At 38.8% G+C, this 17257-nt stretch overlaps 1 protein-coding gene across 1 annotated transcript in view; it reads right to left on the minus strand.

Annotated features, from left to right (window-relative positions):
- Positions 1-272: 272 nt before the first annotated feature.
- The window catches only part of LOC115629463 (homeotic protein Sex combs reduced), a 37375-nt gene continuing 20390 nt past the window's right edge, over positions 273-17257 (minus strand). The window contains exon 3 of the mRNA XM_030525931.1: positions 273-768. Coding sequence (XP_030381791.1) covers positions 461-768 — 308 coding nt within the window. The 3' untranslated portion in view covers positions 273-460. The remainder of the gene's footprint in view (positions 769-17257) is intronic.

The following is a 17257-nucleotide window of genomic DNA, read 5'->3' on the forward strand; positions in this document are numbered from 1 at the left end:
GTGCTTAGCAGTAGAACAAGTTGCAACCCACAAACTGCGCTTTGTACCCGAGCTTGGTAACAAGTTCGGGCTTGCACTCAGGCTCCAAGAGCTCATCTAATCCGTTGAGCTGATGGAGCGTGGGTGTCCAAGTTGCAGTCTGGGCCTGTGCTCGTTTCTTTTGCTGCTGCGTCCTCTTGATAACCTGAGATCAGAACTCTTGCGGATATTTAATACACTCGGAATTGGTGGAGGCCACTGCCGCGGCGGAGGCAAACAGCGAGTTAGGACCATTTCCGGAGAGACCAGTGCTGCTGCCTCCGCTGCTGCCTGGACCACCTCCGCCCAATACAGCTGCGGAAGCATCCTGAGTACTCTGAGACTGGTAGCCGCCGGCCACGCTAGCCGCTGTCGCCGCCTGATATGGTTCTTGATACAACTGATTGAGTCTCTAACCACTACCCGAAAAGTGCCACGCGTCCTATGCGCTCAGATGTGCGAACTGTGACGGATGGATATCGAACTGGTGGTAGGGATGACCGTAGGGGCCCATATGGTAGGGCACGATGTTCATGGAAGCCATCTTGTGCTCCTTTTTCCACTTCATGCGCCGGTTCTGAAACCAAATCTTGATCTGGCGCTCCGTCAAGCAAAGCGCGTGTGCGATTTCGATGCGTCGCCGGCGCGTCAGGTATCGATTGAAATGGAATTCTTTCTCTAGTTCTAAAGTTTGATAGCGGGTGTATGAGGTCCGTTGTCGCTTCGTTTCGCCATTGGCATTAACAGTACCTGCAATAGAAAAATGATATTTGAACGATTTGTATTAAACTCACTGCAAATTATGAAATATAAATAAAAATAATCTTAAATCTGTATTAATTTCCATTGATTATACTCTGTACATGAAATGTACAAGAGTATATTAGGTTTGCGGGAGGTGAAAAATGTAACAGGCAGAAGGAGGCGTGGCAGACCCCACAAAATATAGATATTCTTGATCAGCAAGACAAGACGAGTCGATCTATGTCTGTCTATCCATCTGTCCGTTCGTATGAACACCTGGATCTCAGAGACTATAAGAAATAGAGACACCAAATTTTGCACAAAGATGCCTTATGTGTGTACGCTATACGAGTTTTTTTTATTTTTTATACCCTGTACCCGTAGGGTAAAAAGGGTATATTAGGTTTGTGCAAAGTATGTAACATGCAGAAGGAAGCATCTCCGACCCCATAAAGTATATATATTCTGAATCAGCATGACGAGAGAAATCGATCTAGATTCCGTCCGTCCGTCTGTCTGGATGAACGCAAGGATCTCAGAAACTATAAAAGCTGGAACAACCAAAGTTGGTATCCAGATTCTCCTAGGTCAGAGAAAGGGCGAGTTTTTTCTTTTAATTTTCCCCCCTTCCCCCGCTACAGAATTTCGTCAATAGCGTCCACATTTCAAAAGCTACCTAAACCATAATTTACACATAATTTATTTATAATTATCTACTGTTGTTTTAAATTTAATTCGGTCAATTCTAAGAAAAATTATTAGCGAAACAACTTCTTGCCAGTACAACCCCCCCAAACTGCAGCAACAAGTTCTCTCTTCTTCTTCCTCTTTTTGCTTCAGCTTGCTCGACTGTAGCGTTCTCTCTTGTTTTTATACTATAAACTGTAAAAAGGGTATATTAGGTTTGTGCATGTAACAGGCAGAAGGAAGCATCTCTGATCTCATAAAGTATATATATTCTTAATTAGCACTACGAGAAAACCCGATATAGACATGACCGTCTGTCTGTCTGGATGAACGCCTGGATTTGGGAAATGGCGGGGCGCACAATAACCAAACTTAGTATGTAGACGCTTCTAGTCTTTTTATTTTTATTTTCCTTCCCATCTCTCCCACTACAGTTTTGTCAATACTGTGCACACTTAAAAAGCAACATTAACCAAACAACCAATCTATATACAATTGTATACTTTTGTTTTAAATTTAATCCAAATCGGTCGATGTTAAGAAAAGTTATTAGCGAAAAAACTTCACTTCAGTACAGCAGCATCAATTTCGCTTTTCTTCTTTTTGCTAGAGGCACATATGTATAATTCAGTGTTGGAAGTTTGTCTAGGTACAGGGTATTTTACTGTCGGGCTTGCTCGACTGTAGAATTCTCACTTGTTTAAATTAATATTTAATTTTTATACTCTGTACATGAAATGTACAAGACTATATTAGGTTTGCGTGGCAGACCCCATAAAGTATATATATTCTTGATCAGCGAACAAGATCAGTCTGTCGGTATGAACACCAAATTTTGCATAAAGATGCCTTATGTGTGTACGCTGTGCAAGTTTGTTTTTTTTTTTTGATTTTCCTACGCTCCCCCGATAGTGGAGATTTTCCGTAACGCTGTTCGTATAATCACCAATATCTCGGAGACCTACGGACACCAAATTTTATTCCAAGATGCATTATGTGAATACGCAGAAAATGTGTATTTTGGAAATTCCTTCCCTCCCTCCTCCGCCCGTAATTCGCGATTTTCCATAACTGTCGTAATTCGTGGAATTTCGAATTCAAATTTGGCAGATACCTCCAGATACTGAGAGCGTATGTTAAGTTTCATTCTGATAGTCCGGTTTTAAAGGAAGTTATATCCATAAATATAATCTCTGCCCAAGCGCTGCCCGCAGATTAGGTTCAACTTTATACTGAATACATGGTCGCACACAGAAACGCATAGATATGCATAGATTCACATAGACACAATTCCACTTAAATGATCTTCATTTTTTTTAATTATCTAGATTTTTTAAATTTTCTTTAATTATTCTACATATATGTACAGGGTATTTCAAAGACGAGACACCCGACTTTAGCTTATCCTCTTGATTTTAAACTCAAAACTAGTGAACAGCTAAAGCTGGAAACTTGCCGGTATGGCAAAGCAAAGGTCCAAGTTCCAAGTCGTTTACTTACAAAAATGGCAGACTGCTTTTGGCTCGCACTGAATTTAAGCGAAATGGTACAAAAGCGAACTGCACAGTCTGATCTCTGTTTTCTAAGTAAGTTTATTACCTAAGTTGACTGCTTATGCTTACTCCCATGCGCATGTGGATCGCATTGAAAGAGAGCACAGGAGAGCAAGCATGGAACTAACAGCTGTTAGCAAACGTGGCATGTAAATTACAATGTACGTGTATATATGTACATATATTCAACTCAACAATTCAATTACTTAAACTAAACTTCAATATTTCTTAGTGACTAATTAAATGTAGTTTTTTATGCATACCATACAACTAGCTATAATATTAGTGAAGTGTATAGTAGAGCTACCTTCTGGTGGTTTAGTCCCCTACATGGACTGTTGTCCATGGTAATTGCAAAAAGCTATAACATAATTTTATTCGGTGGGTGGTGTTTTAAATATTGAAAGCTTCAAGCCATTACAGTTAAAAAATAATGAACAAAATTTAAATTACCATAAATATATATAAGAAAAGAAAACGCCCCCTTCTGTTTTAGATTTGTTTTTTTCCATTCCAATGTCAGGCGGGCGATTCAACTGAATTATATAAGAAGTAGAGAAGCTAAGGTCGGGTGTCCCGACCTTGAAATACTCTGTGCATATGTGTTAAATATTTATAGAAACTAAAAAAATTAGGATTTTACCTTCCTTCGTATTTGAACTCACGTTAAGCGTGTATAATTGCATACTTATGTATGCATATTATGAATGCATATAAATTCTAAAATTCCCATTTTCTGCGTATTCACATAAGACATCTAAAATTTTGTGTCCCTAGACCTTTTAGGCTCTGAGAGTGGGGGGAAAATCAAAACATAAAACAAACTTGCACACGTACACATATAAGGCAAAATATGGAGTCTCTAGCTTTTATAGTCTCTGAGATCCACGTGTTCATACGGACAGGCAGACAGACAGACGGACGGACGGACAGACAGACATAGATCGACTCGTCTTGTCATGCTGATCAATAATGTATATACTTTGTGGGGTCTGCCACACCTCCTTCTGCCTGTTACATTTTTCTGCTCCCGCAAACGTAGTATACTCTTGTACATTTCATGCACAGAGTATAAACACACCACGTTTTATGACTTTTCAAAAGTCTTTTTTGCTACAGAAGTACCATTGCAGAGGGTAAACCACTCAGATACTTTTTGGCAAGTGGCAGCAAACAATACAAGAAAAGTAGTATGGAGGGTGACAACTTCTCCTCTGACATTTCTTTTCTAATAGCAATAACTTCGATTTCTTTGCCTAAACTGCAGTTAGGCACGTCATTTTTATGAAATGCGCAACCGCCAAGAAAACACATTATGAATGAGAAAATTACCTTCACCCCAAGTTTGCAGTTAGACGTCGTACTGTCCACTTAAGCGTGCTCGATTGCTTAGAAACGCCTAGAATCGTCGGAGGGAAAGGTGTTTTATGAGTGTGGGCTTAAGCATTTAAAGGGACACGAAGACTCTGGCTTAACTAAGTGCTAATAGGACAATATATTAATGACATTATAGTAAATGAATATTACAGTTTATAGACAGCCCCTATCGAGATGGTTAACATGTAAATAGATACGTAATTTCAGAATTTGCATGAAGATTTTAAAGATGATGTCCATACCGCCATTTATCGCGGGGTATTTGAATTTTAACCGCACAGTTTTTTATTTTCCATTTGATTTTACTTCCAATAAGTTAGTGGCTATTTTCAGGGGGTCCGTAAGATATTTTATTCTTTTCTATTTGTAATTTCCAAAAACTGTTTAATTTTCTGTGTATTATTGGATGAAATGAAAAATCGTAATCAATTTCTAATTCGATCGGATCGATGAAATTTGGTATGTACTACAGAAAAGTGGAACATACACAAGTAACTATTTATACCCTGTACATGAAATGTACAAGACTACTATATATTAGGTTTGCGGTAGCTGAAGGAGCCATGGCAGACCCCACAAAGTATATGTATTCCTTATCAGCATGACAAGACGAGTCGATCTATGTCTGTCTGTCCGTCTGACCGTCCGTCCGTCCGTATAACCGTCTCAGAGACTATAAAAGATAGAGACACCAAATTTTGTACAAAGATGCCTTATGTGTGTACGCTATACGAGATTGTTTTTTTTTTTCCCCCCACTTCCCCCTTATCAGGGATTTTCGGAAACGCCGTTCGTATAATCACCTATATCTCGGACACTATAAGACCTAGGAGAACCAAATTTTAGTCCAAGATGCCTTTTGTGAATACGCAGAAAATGTGAATTTTGGTATTTCCTTCCACCCCCCTCTCCTCCGCAAATTGCGATTTTCTCTAACTCCCATAATTCATGGAATTTCGAACTAAAATTTTGCACTATAATATACCGATTTAACAAGAAGTTTTAGCCATAAATATATTTGCTGCTGCAGCGCTGCTCAAGCGCTGCCCGCGGCTGTTGTTGATGTTGCTGTTTAGTTGACTGCTAACATGTTTACACAGACACGAATAGATGCGCATAGGCATACATACACTCACACAGACGCAATTGCTATGTAAATGTGCAATTATACACCATTTACGTGAGTTCGAATACCGAGAAAGGTAAAATCGATCAAAATTTTTTTTTTTTAATTTTCTTAATTTTTTTATTTTCTATAATTATTGTAAACATATGTACAGAGTATTTCAAAGTCGGGACACCCTTTAGCTTTTTTACTTGTTTTTTTTTTTAATTTTCTTTATTTTGTTTAATTTCTATAATTATTCTAAACATATGTACAGAGTATTTCAAAGTCGGGACACCCAACTTTAGCTTTTTTACTTGTTTTAACATTTGTTAGAAGTAAATTTAGGGGCTTCTATAATATATTTCCGTAGCAGCAGTGGAATGCAACCAGACTACGTTAGAGAGTTCATATATAATTGTAGTATATGACATACTACATTCATATTAACATAAAATAAAACAAGAGAGAACGCTACAGTCGAGCAAGCTCGATAGTGTAATACCCTGTACCCAGGTAAACTTCCGTCACTGAGTGATATGCGCCCATAGCAGCAGCAAAAAGAGGAAGAAGAAGAGAGAACTTGTTGCTGCAGTTTGGTGGGGTTGTACTGGCGAGAAATTGTTTTGCTAATAACTTTTCTTAGAATTGACCGAATTGAATAAAATTTTGAACAACAGTAGACAATTATATATAAATTATATATATTATATAAATGATATGTGCAAAGTTTGGTTTAGGTAGCATTTGAAATGTGGACGCTATTGACGAAATTCTGTAGCGGGGGAAGGGGGGGGAAAATTAAAAAAAAAATAAAATAAACTCGTCATTTCTCGGACCTAGGAGAATCTGGACAGACGGACGGACAGACGGACGGACAGACGGGCGGACTGACGGACGGACAGACGGACGGACGGACATGTCTAGATCGATTTCTCGCGTCATGTTGATTCAGAATATATATACTTTATGGGGTCGGAGATGCTTCCTTCTGCATGTTACATACTTTGCACAAACCTAATATACCCATTTTACCCTACGGGTACAGGGTATAAAAATATTTAAAGCTGTAATTTTTAATTTAGTTGTAATTATTTGGAATCGCTTAATATAGGAGAGTATCTTTAAACACAGCTGGAAAATGTTTGTGTCCAACTGTAATATCAAATCACATAGTTTAAAGAACAGCTATATACAGTATCATCTGGTTGACATTGCCATATTCCGTCCCGCCGTGGAGATCTATGTATAACAAAACAATCTTTCACTTTCTATTAAAAGTCATCATAATCAAATTTTGACAGAATTATGAGAGCAGGATTTGTATGCTTTCCAAACCTCATATCAGAAGGCCTACGAGACTTGCTTTAGATTGCGAGTATATGTTGAAAGCTGCGGTCGTAGTCAGTTGATTCAAAATAAGTAGCTTTTGTAAACATGTTTTGTTATTGAAAAGGGAATAGAGAACATTATTTTTCTGGTATTATCTGTAACAGAGACAGCAGAAAAGATGTCATCACATCAATCAGTAGAAAATCTAAATGGAATTTCTGATTAAACTTGAAATTAATTACCACACATTTAATTAATGAGAATTTGAATGTGGCAACCGCGCGGATCGAAGCACAAGCCGCCAACAAAATACCAGCACAGACAAAAAGCACACATGTTCTGTGAGTGTGATGCGCTGGTATCAAAAGCACTTTTGCGCCTCAAAAGGGAGCTGTATGGCCGTCCTCGGCTCGAACTGCTTAAAACTAATGACCGACTAAACAGCAAGCAGACAGTAACCAGACAACAACGGAGTCCACTAACACAGCTCCATCAGTCATGCGGATCGAGAACGAGAGTGAGAGTGAGAAAGAGGAAATGAGAAAGGACACGGAATGTAGGTATTACGTCATGGATTTAATATTTGGATTTTGCTCTTTCTGTACCGTTTTGGATATTTGTATGTTTTTTGCGTAGCTATCCGTCGACTCAGTATTCCAATATATTTCATGCTTAATAGTTAGTACTCGAATTAAATTAAAATGCGAACGTTTTTTGAGTCATTAATATTATAGATAGTCTCCATCAGACAGTAATAGGATAAAGTAGTTAACCTGTTTCAATCCTTAATCCGAGCTATCAAATTTGATTGTGCAACTAATATTTCGAGCATTCTATTAATGCCTCCTGCACTTCCCATACAATTCTCTAAACTTTGCAGACATGACCGTGACAACCATAACCACAACAATAGTCATGCAATATTCAGCTGATATGACGAAGATGCGGATGATACATGATGTGCAGACACCGTGGATATTGGCCTGGACCGCTGTCTGGCTGAATGCGTTCGTATTCGCTTTATCCTGACCTTGCCCACAAAATTGAAGCGACATACGCTCATACAACAGTCAATGGACGTTGCTTTTAAGATACAAGTATAAAGCGACGCTTGCCAAATCCAAAGAGTACAGCGAAGGGCAGACAAAGACAAAGGGAGACATGTGCAACAAACAGCAGAAACAACATTTGCACTGAGTATTGCCAACGATTTACAATTGTCAAATGTTCCTGTCATATCTTGTAATTTGTTTGCAACATTTGCAGAACATTATTTGTGAGTGTGAATATCTAAGGTATGTATAACGATGAATGAAGACTTGTGGGATAGCCTGAATGTACGAGTATATAAACACATCTAATTAAAAGGATAAAACGCACCAGCGTATATGACAAGAAAAACTATAGTATAATTCAGACAATCCGAAAGGGACATATTTTCAAATACAACATTTATCCTGTACATTTCAATCAGTTTCATTATTAGATCAATTCAATGCATTCTTCTAGACAAGAACCCGATCGGCGACAACCCAGTTGGATGTCAGCACTTTTGCTTCTGCTAAATACAAGTACGTACGCTGTTCTCGCTTTTGCCTTTTCTCCCGTCATGGACAGGGCAAAGCCACGACTAGGCAGGCACCTGGCATGTCATATCACATGCCCCCTTCTCCGCGCCAGTCTTCACTGCCGCAGATTGGGGCACGCACATGCTCGGTATTTGACAGCCACATTGCCTATTTGACAGCGCCAATGAGCGAGCATTTGAAGCGTTTTACAACTTTGTGCCTATTTCTTCGTCATCGTCATCGCCGTCGCCGTCTTTTTATGTCAACATGTTGGCAGTCTTTATGAAATACTATACAGACATATTGGTATTTGCATATAGGCACAAATGTATATATAAATGTATAAAATCCATCAGATAGTCGGGTTTTATACACAACTATTAAAAAAAAAAAAAAAAAAAAAAAAAACGAACAAACAAGCTATATACCCTTCACTGTGTCCTACAACAAAACAATATTCCCCATGGTAATGGTATACCCTACTGTATCTATACAATCTAATATTTCATCAGAAGAAGGCAGAAGACACTTTCTACTTTTGTATTGAATTGAATTGTCGCCATTCGCGACTCTCGAGTGATGCAAAATAACATTCTCAATATTGAATTTTGTTCCCATATCTTTAGAAACAAACTAGATTTTGATACTAAAACCATCAATCATTTTGGTGTCGACAATAGTACTTGAAGAATTATGTTTTCATCACGATAGTTATAAAACTTTGGGGTTGAGTACTGATAGGTACAGACCGAGGAACATTTTGCGCTCTGGGTGTTACAAACCAACTATAATAATGTACCCTTCCTTATTTATATATATATTTTTTTATAACGCATTTTTTCTTGATGCCTGTTATACCTGTGTTAATCTTAGTCAACAACCCTTATAAGAACAAATTCATTAGAATATCTCTATAAGTTACAATATTTTACAAGTATATCATCGTTTCTATGATAACTCTGTATATACTTGTAGTGGTCTGGTTTGTGATCGTCTACAATAGCCTTTCACAATAACAACTAATAAGAACCTGCAGTTTTGTAGTTCAGTTTTAATTTCGTCGTGGCGATAGTTCATGTAATAAACTTTATTACAATAGTTCCCGCATATGGAGGAAAGGGTATAAAAGAGATAACTCTTGGTCGTTTTGTTTTGGTTTAGTTTATCTTTTGTTTCATATCAAAACACAGATGACCGTGGCCTAATATATCAGCGGAAATTTGGTTCATAGCGGCATCCCTGGGAAGGCATGCAAAAAGCGCAGAATTGATTAAGTATCACAGAGATTATTGACGAAATCCTCGTACAACAACAGTAGTAAGCTGTCGAACATCTTCTTCCATTCACTGGTTGCCCGATTCTGACCTGGCCGATTGTATTTCAGATTCCAGCTCGGTGTCGTTTTCATTTCTGCAATTCAAATTGCCATTGTCTGAACCTGTGCGTCTTTGCATTTGACTACACTTCTGGTGTCTCTACATGTTTTCTGTTCATGGAATCTGTTCATCTGCATCTGATCATGTGGGATTGACACGCAATTAGCATACTGGCATACCGGCTGCGATTGCGAGGAACTTGCCAGCTTGAATGAAGCGTGAAACCTTAGGTACAGGTCACTACAATCTTGAACCCTGGGTGGGACTATTAACCATGCAAAGCTTAATTGATTTTGTATATGAAATAAAATCATTTGCGGCTTGTCGCAAACACTTGCGGTCATTTGTCAAGACCGGGGCCTACAAGTGATCACAAAAATTTAAGCATTGTCATTGTAAACAGCTCCGTAAACGTGAGAAGTTCAAGCTCTGACAAATTGTTTTAGTTGTTGTACAAACTTTACAGCTGAGTACGAAATTAGAGAATCTTTAATTGCAAATCAGTGAATTTTCTATTACCTGGTTATGCAAAGTGTGTCTGACTCACTTATAAATTAATAAGTAATTTTCCATAATTTCCAACTTAAATTTGGCAACTACCTCCAAGTACCTCCAAATACCTAATTATGTGTCCGTGTGCCAAAAATTAATTAATTATATTAAGCCGATTTTGAACGAAGTTATAGCCATAAAGGGAATCTCTGCTCAAGTTCTGCCTGCAGCTGTTGTTGCTGCTTTGGTTCAGCGCTGTATTCTGGATATATGTACAGAGTATTACAAAGTCGGGATCTCCGACTTTAGCTTCTCCACTAGGAAAAAAGTTTCTGAACAAAAAGTCACCATATAAATCTGCAGAAGAAATTTCGAGATAATTTTTAATTCTCTTTTCTATATAAAGCTGAAACGTTAGCAGGCAACGAGTTAACAACAAATAAGCAAAATAAAAACAAGTAAAAGAGCTGAAGTCCTGGTGTCCCGACTTCGAAATACTCTGTAGATATGTTTAGAATAATATAATTATAGAATTAAGAGTATTAGAAAAACAAATTTTGATCGATTTTACCTGTTTTGGTATTCGAACTCACGTAAAGGGTGTTTAACTGCACATTTACATAGCAGGTGTTCATACGGACAGACGGACAGACAGACAGGGCTAGATCGACCCGCCTCGTCATGGTGATCAAGAATATATATACTTTGTGGGGTCTGCCATGCCTCCTTCTGCCTGTTACATTTTCAGCTCCCGCAAACCTAATATACACTTGTACATCGATCTAGCCCTGTCTGTCTGTCTGTCCGTCTGTCCGCTCGTATGAACACCTGGATCTCAGAGACTATAAGAGATAGAGACACCAAATTTTGCACAAATATGCCTTATATGTGTACGCTATTCGAGTTTGTTTTATTTTTTAGATTTTCCCCCCTATGGGGGTTATCCCGATTTTCCATTCGTATAATCGCCGATATCTCGGAGACTATAAGACCTAGGAACACAAAATTTTAGTCCAAGATGCATTATGTGAATACGCAGAAAATGTGTATTTTGGAATTTCCCTCCCTCCCCCCTCTCCTCCGAAAATCGTAACTTCCGTAATTCTTGGAATTTCGATCTAAAATTTTGCAAATATCCCTAGTTAGTTATTATGTGTATGCCAAGTTTCACTATGATAGACCGATTTAACAAGAAGTTATAGCCATAAATATATTTGTGCATAGGCATACAAGTACATACACTAACACAGACGCAATTGCTATGTAAATATGCAATTATATACCCTTTACGTGAGTTCGAATACCGAGAAAGGTAAAATCGATCAAATTTTTTTTTTTAATTTTCTTAATTTTTTTTATTTTCTTTAATTGTTGTAAACATATGTACAGAGTATTTCAAAGTCGGGACACCCGACTTTAGCTTTTTTTCTTGTTTTAAATTAACAGTTTCAAACGCCCAAGTGGACTTAATATTTTTGAATTGGTATCCCTAAAATAGAAGCAAGAGAGCCACATTGCTGAGAGAGCAGCGTTGCTGTGCTGGGAAGTGCTGGAGAAAATAAATCTTGAACTAAGCGCAGCGATCGGCGGGACGTGTCAAAAGAGCTCAGCTGCCTCAGTATGAGCAGCGGGTTAATTTCTTTCGGAAAAGAAAATTAATCAAGTGTGTGAGTCGCATTCCTTTGGTGATAAATGATGCTGAGGGTTTGTGCGTGCGGTAAATGATGCGACATTTGTGATAATAAAAGTGTTGCACCTTAACTGTGGCCAGTGAGCGGGCACGTGCTATTAATGGACAGTGACTGAGGAAGGGGAGCCTAGGGGAACACAACAGGTGGTTCTGTTGGGTTTCTTTTTGAAGGCTTTTCAAGTGTTAGTAAATCGTAGTTTAAACTACTGTGCGATGTTTTTGTGTTTGTTTTCTCCGTTTCTCTGTCTGTTCTGCAGTCTGTTTTTCTGCCTCCCTTTGTTGTTCAGCCACTTGACGCAACAGTACCACAATTGTGCACTAAATTGTCACGGTGGCCACAAACTGTGGAGTATAAGTTACCAATACCATTAATCAAAGCGCAAATATAGAGGCGCAGGGGGTGTTGTACAAGCAATTGGACTGAAATAGAAACCAAGCTTGGCAGCTGTTCATCTTGTTGGTCAGCTGTCGGGCGCATCAGGAAAATCAAGAAAATTGCAAAAAGTATTTCGGCACACTTTATGAACAAATATAAATATGTAGCGGGCAATTGCAGGAGGAGCTAACTTACAAAAACACATCAATATACCTTTTTTAATGTTTGTAACATCTTTGTGTGTTCGGGGTCGCATTTGGGCCAAATGACTATGTTATTGTTTTTGTTACTTTTTTATTTGTTTGTTTCAGCCGCCGCATGCGAACTGTGCGTTGCTTTCAACTTTTCTTTTCATTTTCTTGCCGGTTCGCGTAGTTCCTTTTGGTTTCGTGAAAAATGGAAATTATGTCAAGAAGTAAATTGATTATTTCACTTTAAAGCATTTTTCAATTTATATCCCGTGTTCGTTGTCAACACGAGCACACTCAGCCGGTACGTCAAGCCCGTGTGGCACGTTTTGCATTTTCGTTGCCGCAGAATGACACAATGGGTAGTTGGGGCTCTGCATGGCAATCACTGCGTAGAAATATTGATGTTGTTTCCCAATTTTTAGATGTGAGAGCCAGTCAACTGAAATGGAATTATGTGTTCCGTGCTCAAAACATGTTGCTGACACACAGCTGACCAACAAATTAAATGCCTAAAAACTTTTAAACGAACTGGATTTGCTTGCGCTGATATTTACTCGTTCGTTCTTATGGAAGCATACTAAGTATTTATACCATTATTATTAACTGCTCATATTTTTACAACCTTTTCCTGATGACCATATGTGGCCGCCCCAGAGCGAAATATAGATAGTTTTTAGACGATGTTTTTGGATATTTTATACACTATACACCATGATATACACTGATATATTTTTATACCCTTTACCCGTAAGGTAAAAAGGGTATATGTATGTATTAGGTTTATGATAAGTATGTATGTATTCTCAATGAACGCAAGGATCTCAGAAACTATGAAAGCTAGAATAACCAAAACTGGTATCCAGATTCTCCTAGGTTCAAAAAAAGAAAGAGCTTAGAATTTCGTCAATACTGTCCACATTTCAAAAGCTACCTACATAAACCAAACTTTGCACACGCAATCTATGTAAAGTTATCTACTTTAGTTAAATATTAAAATTAAATAAATTAAAATTTATCCAATTCGGTCAATTCAAAGAAAAGTTATTAGCGAATCAAATTCTCTCCAGTACAACCACACCCCCCCCCCCCCCCCCCCCCCCCCCCCCCCCAAACTGCAGCAACAAGTTCACTCTTCCTCTTCCTCTTTTTGCTGCTGCTATGGGCGCATATAACTCAGTGGCGGAAGTTTGTCTGCATACAGGGTATTTCACTGTCAGGCTTGCTCGACTCTAGCGTTCTCTCTTGTTTAATATATATTCGATCAAATCTAAACTAATAGAATGGCTAGTGCTGTAACTCAACTTGTTGCACTAGGAACTAATTACCAATAAATAAATAGTAATGGATATATACAATGTATATATTTACATATTGAAATCAATTAAGCCAGGTTTAGGTTTGATTCTCAAAGAAATTGGGACATTTCAAGGTTTTGAGACAAAGACCCCAAAGGCTCATGGCTTAAGTGCCCTCAGAAATTTAAATTTCAAGAGCAAGCGCCAAACCGGTCACACCCCCACCGCCTTGACGTGTTTGGAAACCACCCTTCGCCCTGCGCTACTACAATAATTGTTTTCGATTCGAAACAGTTACCACATCGCCCAACCACCGGCAGCATGCATAATGAGCCCGTCGAGGCAGGGCTTGTTCTCGCTCGTGGCCTGAGCTTGGTTGGAAATTGTGCGGCAGTGTTGAAAATATAATAAATGAATTATCTCTGTAATTAATGAGCTTTTAATTTTTAATGGAGAACGCAGACTTCCAGTTCCAGGCGCTGAGGGAACGACAATAAACGAACGTTGAGCAAAAGAGTAGCAGAGCAGTTTATTTTTTATTTGAATGGTCAGCCGCAAAAGAGGCGAAAGCTGGCAAGTGCTAAGGTTAACGGCTGGGATGGACAAGAACTTGAACACGCTTTTTTTATTAATCAAATGACGCGTATCTCTTAGGTAAGACTTTAATGTGGCTTCTTACAAATAATTTATGCGAGCATTTTTGCTAGATAATTATCGCTTAACTTTTATTTAAAGAGGACTTCAGAAGTGCGTTCAGATTGTTTTGCTTTTGGCTCGGCATCCCGAATTCAAGGTGTGTGCATGTTTTGTTCTCTTTTTAGTGGGAATGGATGAATTCAAAATGACTACCTCAGTTAATTATGGGGCTCCCGAGTAAGGAGCCCACAAACACGATCACACACATATACATATACATATATTGCATGTATATGTATAAGATAGGAGCGCGCATGTGCATATGAATAAGTCCCGTCAACTGAACCTGTTCCAATTGGCAGCGGCAGCCAGATTGGTCCGCCGTGTAAAAAGCGCATAAATAGTCGCCTGCCATTCCGCACCAGCGCATCAGCGCCGCTTTCCTCGCACCTTGCACTCATTTTTAATGAGTGTCCTGTCTTCTGCAGACACGCTCAGTTGAATGAACGCTACGCACCGACTTGGACAGCATTCGGCGTGTCGCTTCTGCACTTTTCGCCGCAGCGCTGCATTGAGGCAGTATTTTTTCACTTTTTGGTATTGTTGTTAAGTTTGTGCCGATGATTAAGTGAAGGGTCTTTGACTGGCGCTGATGATGACTACGTGCCACTGTGATGCGAATGGGCCCGGCCGTGTTCTGGGCCAGAGGGAAAAAACTGCCAGTGTGTAATCAATCAATGGGACGATGAAGAATTTTAAAAAGATCTCGGTGAGCTCATTGATTTTCCATCAATAATTTCCTTTGTAAATTGCATCCTGTGGCAATTGTTGTAATTGTGATGAATTCTTCTTGTATAAAAAAAAAGTGTTAGTGTGAGGTTGATTGTACGCTTAGTGCTGGGTGAATACGTTCTAAGAGCAGGAGGCTGCTACTGTCCATTCTATGCCAGTGTCACCGGCAAAGCGTTAATTCACTTATCTTCCATATTTCTCTTAGAATTCTGTTTTCCGTTTCTGCCGCGCATTATTTAGTTTAATTGGAAGCCATCAAAAACAGTTTGTACTTGTAGCGAATTTCGTTCCAACACTGTCAGTAGTAATGGTAGCTCAACGTGACTAACGAGTTAGTTTATGAGTTTTTTATTGAGCATTTAATTACAATTTAGTATCTGATTTCTTCCAAGCTTCATCAAGCAATATATTCAGATACATAAATGTAGAAATATTTACATAAAGTCAGCCAATTGAGTAAACTATGTACATCAATCAATACTGTGTACTAAATTAGAAATCATTCGACTTCGACCAGAAAACAAGTATTTTGGAAATGAGATCTATTCAGATATTAATAGAAACAAATTAAAAGATTCTCTTCGGAGGTCGATTGATATGTTACTTGATACTATAAAAAGGGCATGGGAGAATAAATAAATCCATTGCTTCACTCTGCTGCTGATTTCTCGACTTAAAGCCTATATTGAGAGACGTACCAAAATGCTTTCAGCTCGCTTTTTGAAATAGACTAATTCATATGTAGTATTAACTTAAAACAGTGAACAATATGTGGCCAACTAAATGCAATACGTACTTGTAGTTATATGCGCTGTAACCATGTTTCTATTAAGTATTAATAATTATTATAATAATAAAAAACAAAATGCAATCTAGCTATACATACAAAAATGTGCTTAAATTAGCTTCATGCTCAGAATCTTCATTTAAAATTATGCGGTATCCGGCTTTGGGAGCATTGTTAGATCATGCGGGCTTACACTTACTTCTCTGCGCATTCAAAGACAACAACTTGAACATTTTTAGAAAACAAAAGTATTCAATATGGCTGCCAGCAACATGTCAGTCGACAGCAGACTAAAAAAAAGCAAGCCCAGCGAAGACAAAGTCTGAAGCTGTGCTGTTTCTTTTCAGGCAATGCCGCTGCGATGAAGATGGCGAAGCTAAAATTGAGAAAGAAACGAGTTTTAAACTTGCTATAAAGGTGCCTTTAAAAATCTTTTAATTTAGACTTGGCTCTGCTTCGTTTGGTTGCTTGTTGTTGCCATCAACTCAACTGTGCAAGAAGAACATTGTGCATCCGCCCGCGTTTACTGGTAATGAAGCGCGAAGTGCAGCAGATGTGGCAGGACAAAATTGTAAAAATACTGCATACATAGCCCACTGTTGAATAAGCATCCAGCCCTGATCGCAGCCTCTCTGGTTGGACTTGGACCCTGATACGGTGTGGGCGCCCAAAGGCACGTAGACATGGTGAAAACAAATTACAAATTGCTGCCATTGTATGTATTTCACTGTTATTGGAGAGACAGCAGTCCGGCTGCAGACTCTGGCATGGTGTCTCTTCCGAAATGGCATCGCTGAACGAACTTGGGCTCCAGGTCTTGTCACTTCAGCTGAGACAAAAAATGTTCGTTTGTTTTTATTTAAAGAAACCGTTAAGGAATTGCAAGGGAAAGGGATGCTCCGTAAAAGCATCAGATTTTCAAATCGAATTGGCTAAAGGGCACTCCAAGCGGACACACGGCCGCTTGATCTAATCTGGGAAATGGTCGCGGGTATTCCACGTACTCATACTTGGATCAACAAGACACATATATGCAGCCACTTTTAGCTGTCGGCTTGAGCAGGGGTAGCAGCATCCAACTCGCATCCGACACATTCACACTCACATTCACACTCACATTCACACACACATTCACACTCACATTCACGCATTGCGTTTGGGGCTTGGGGCCGTGCGTGTGACTCAATTTCCAATGCAGGACAGGACGCTGAGGGGAAGATGTTCGAGAAGATGCTTTG

The sequence above is a fragment of the Scaptodrosophila lebanonensis genome, unplaced genomic scaffold (assembly GCF_003285725.1).
Source record: "Scaptodrosophila lebanonensis strain 11010-0011.00,11010-0021.00 unplaced genomic scaffold, SlebRS2 tig00000150-arrow-arrow-pilon, whole genome shotgun sequence".
Taxonomy (NCBI): Eukaryota; Metazoa; Arthropoda; class Insecta; order Diptera; family Drosophilidae; genus Scaptodrosophila; species Scaptodrosophila lebanonensis.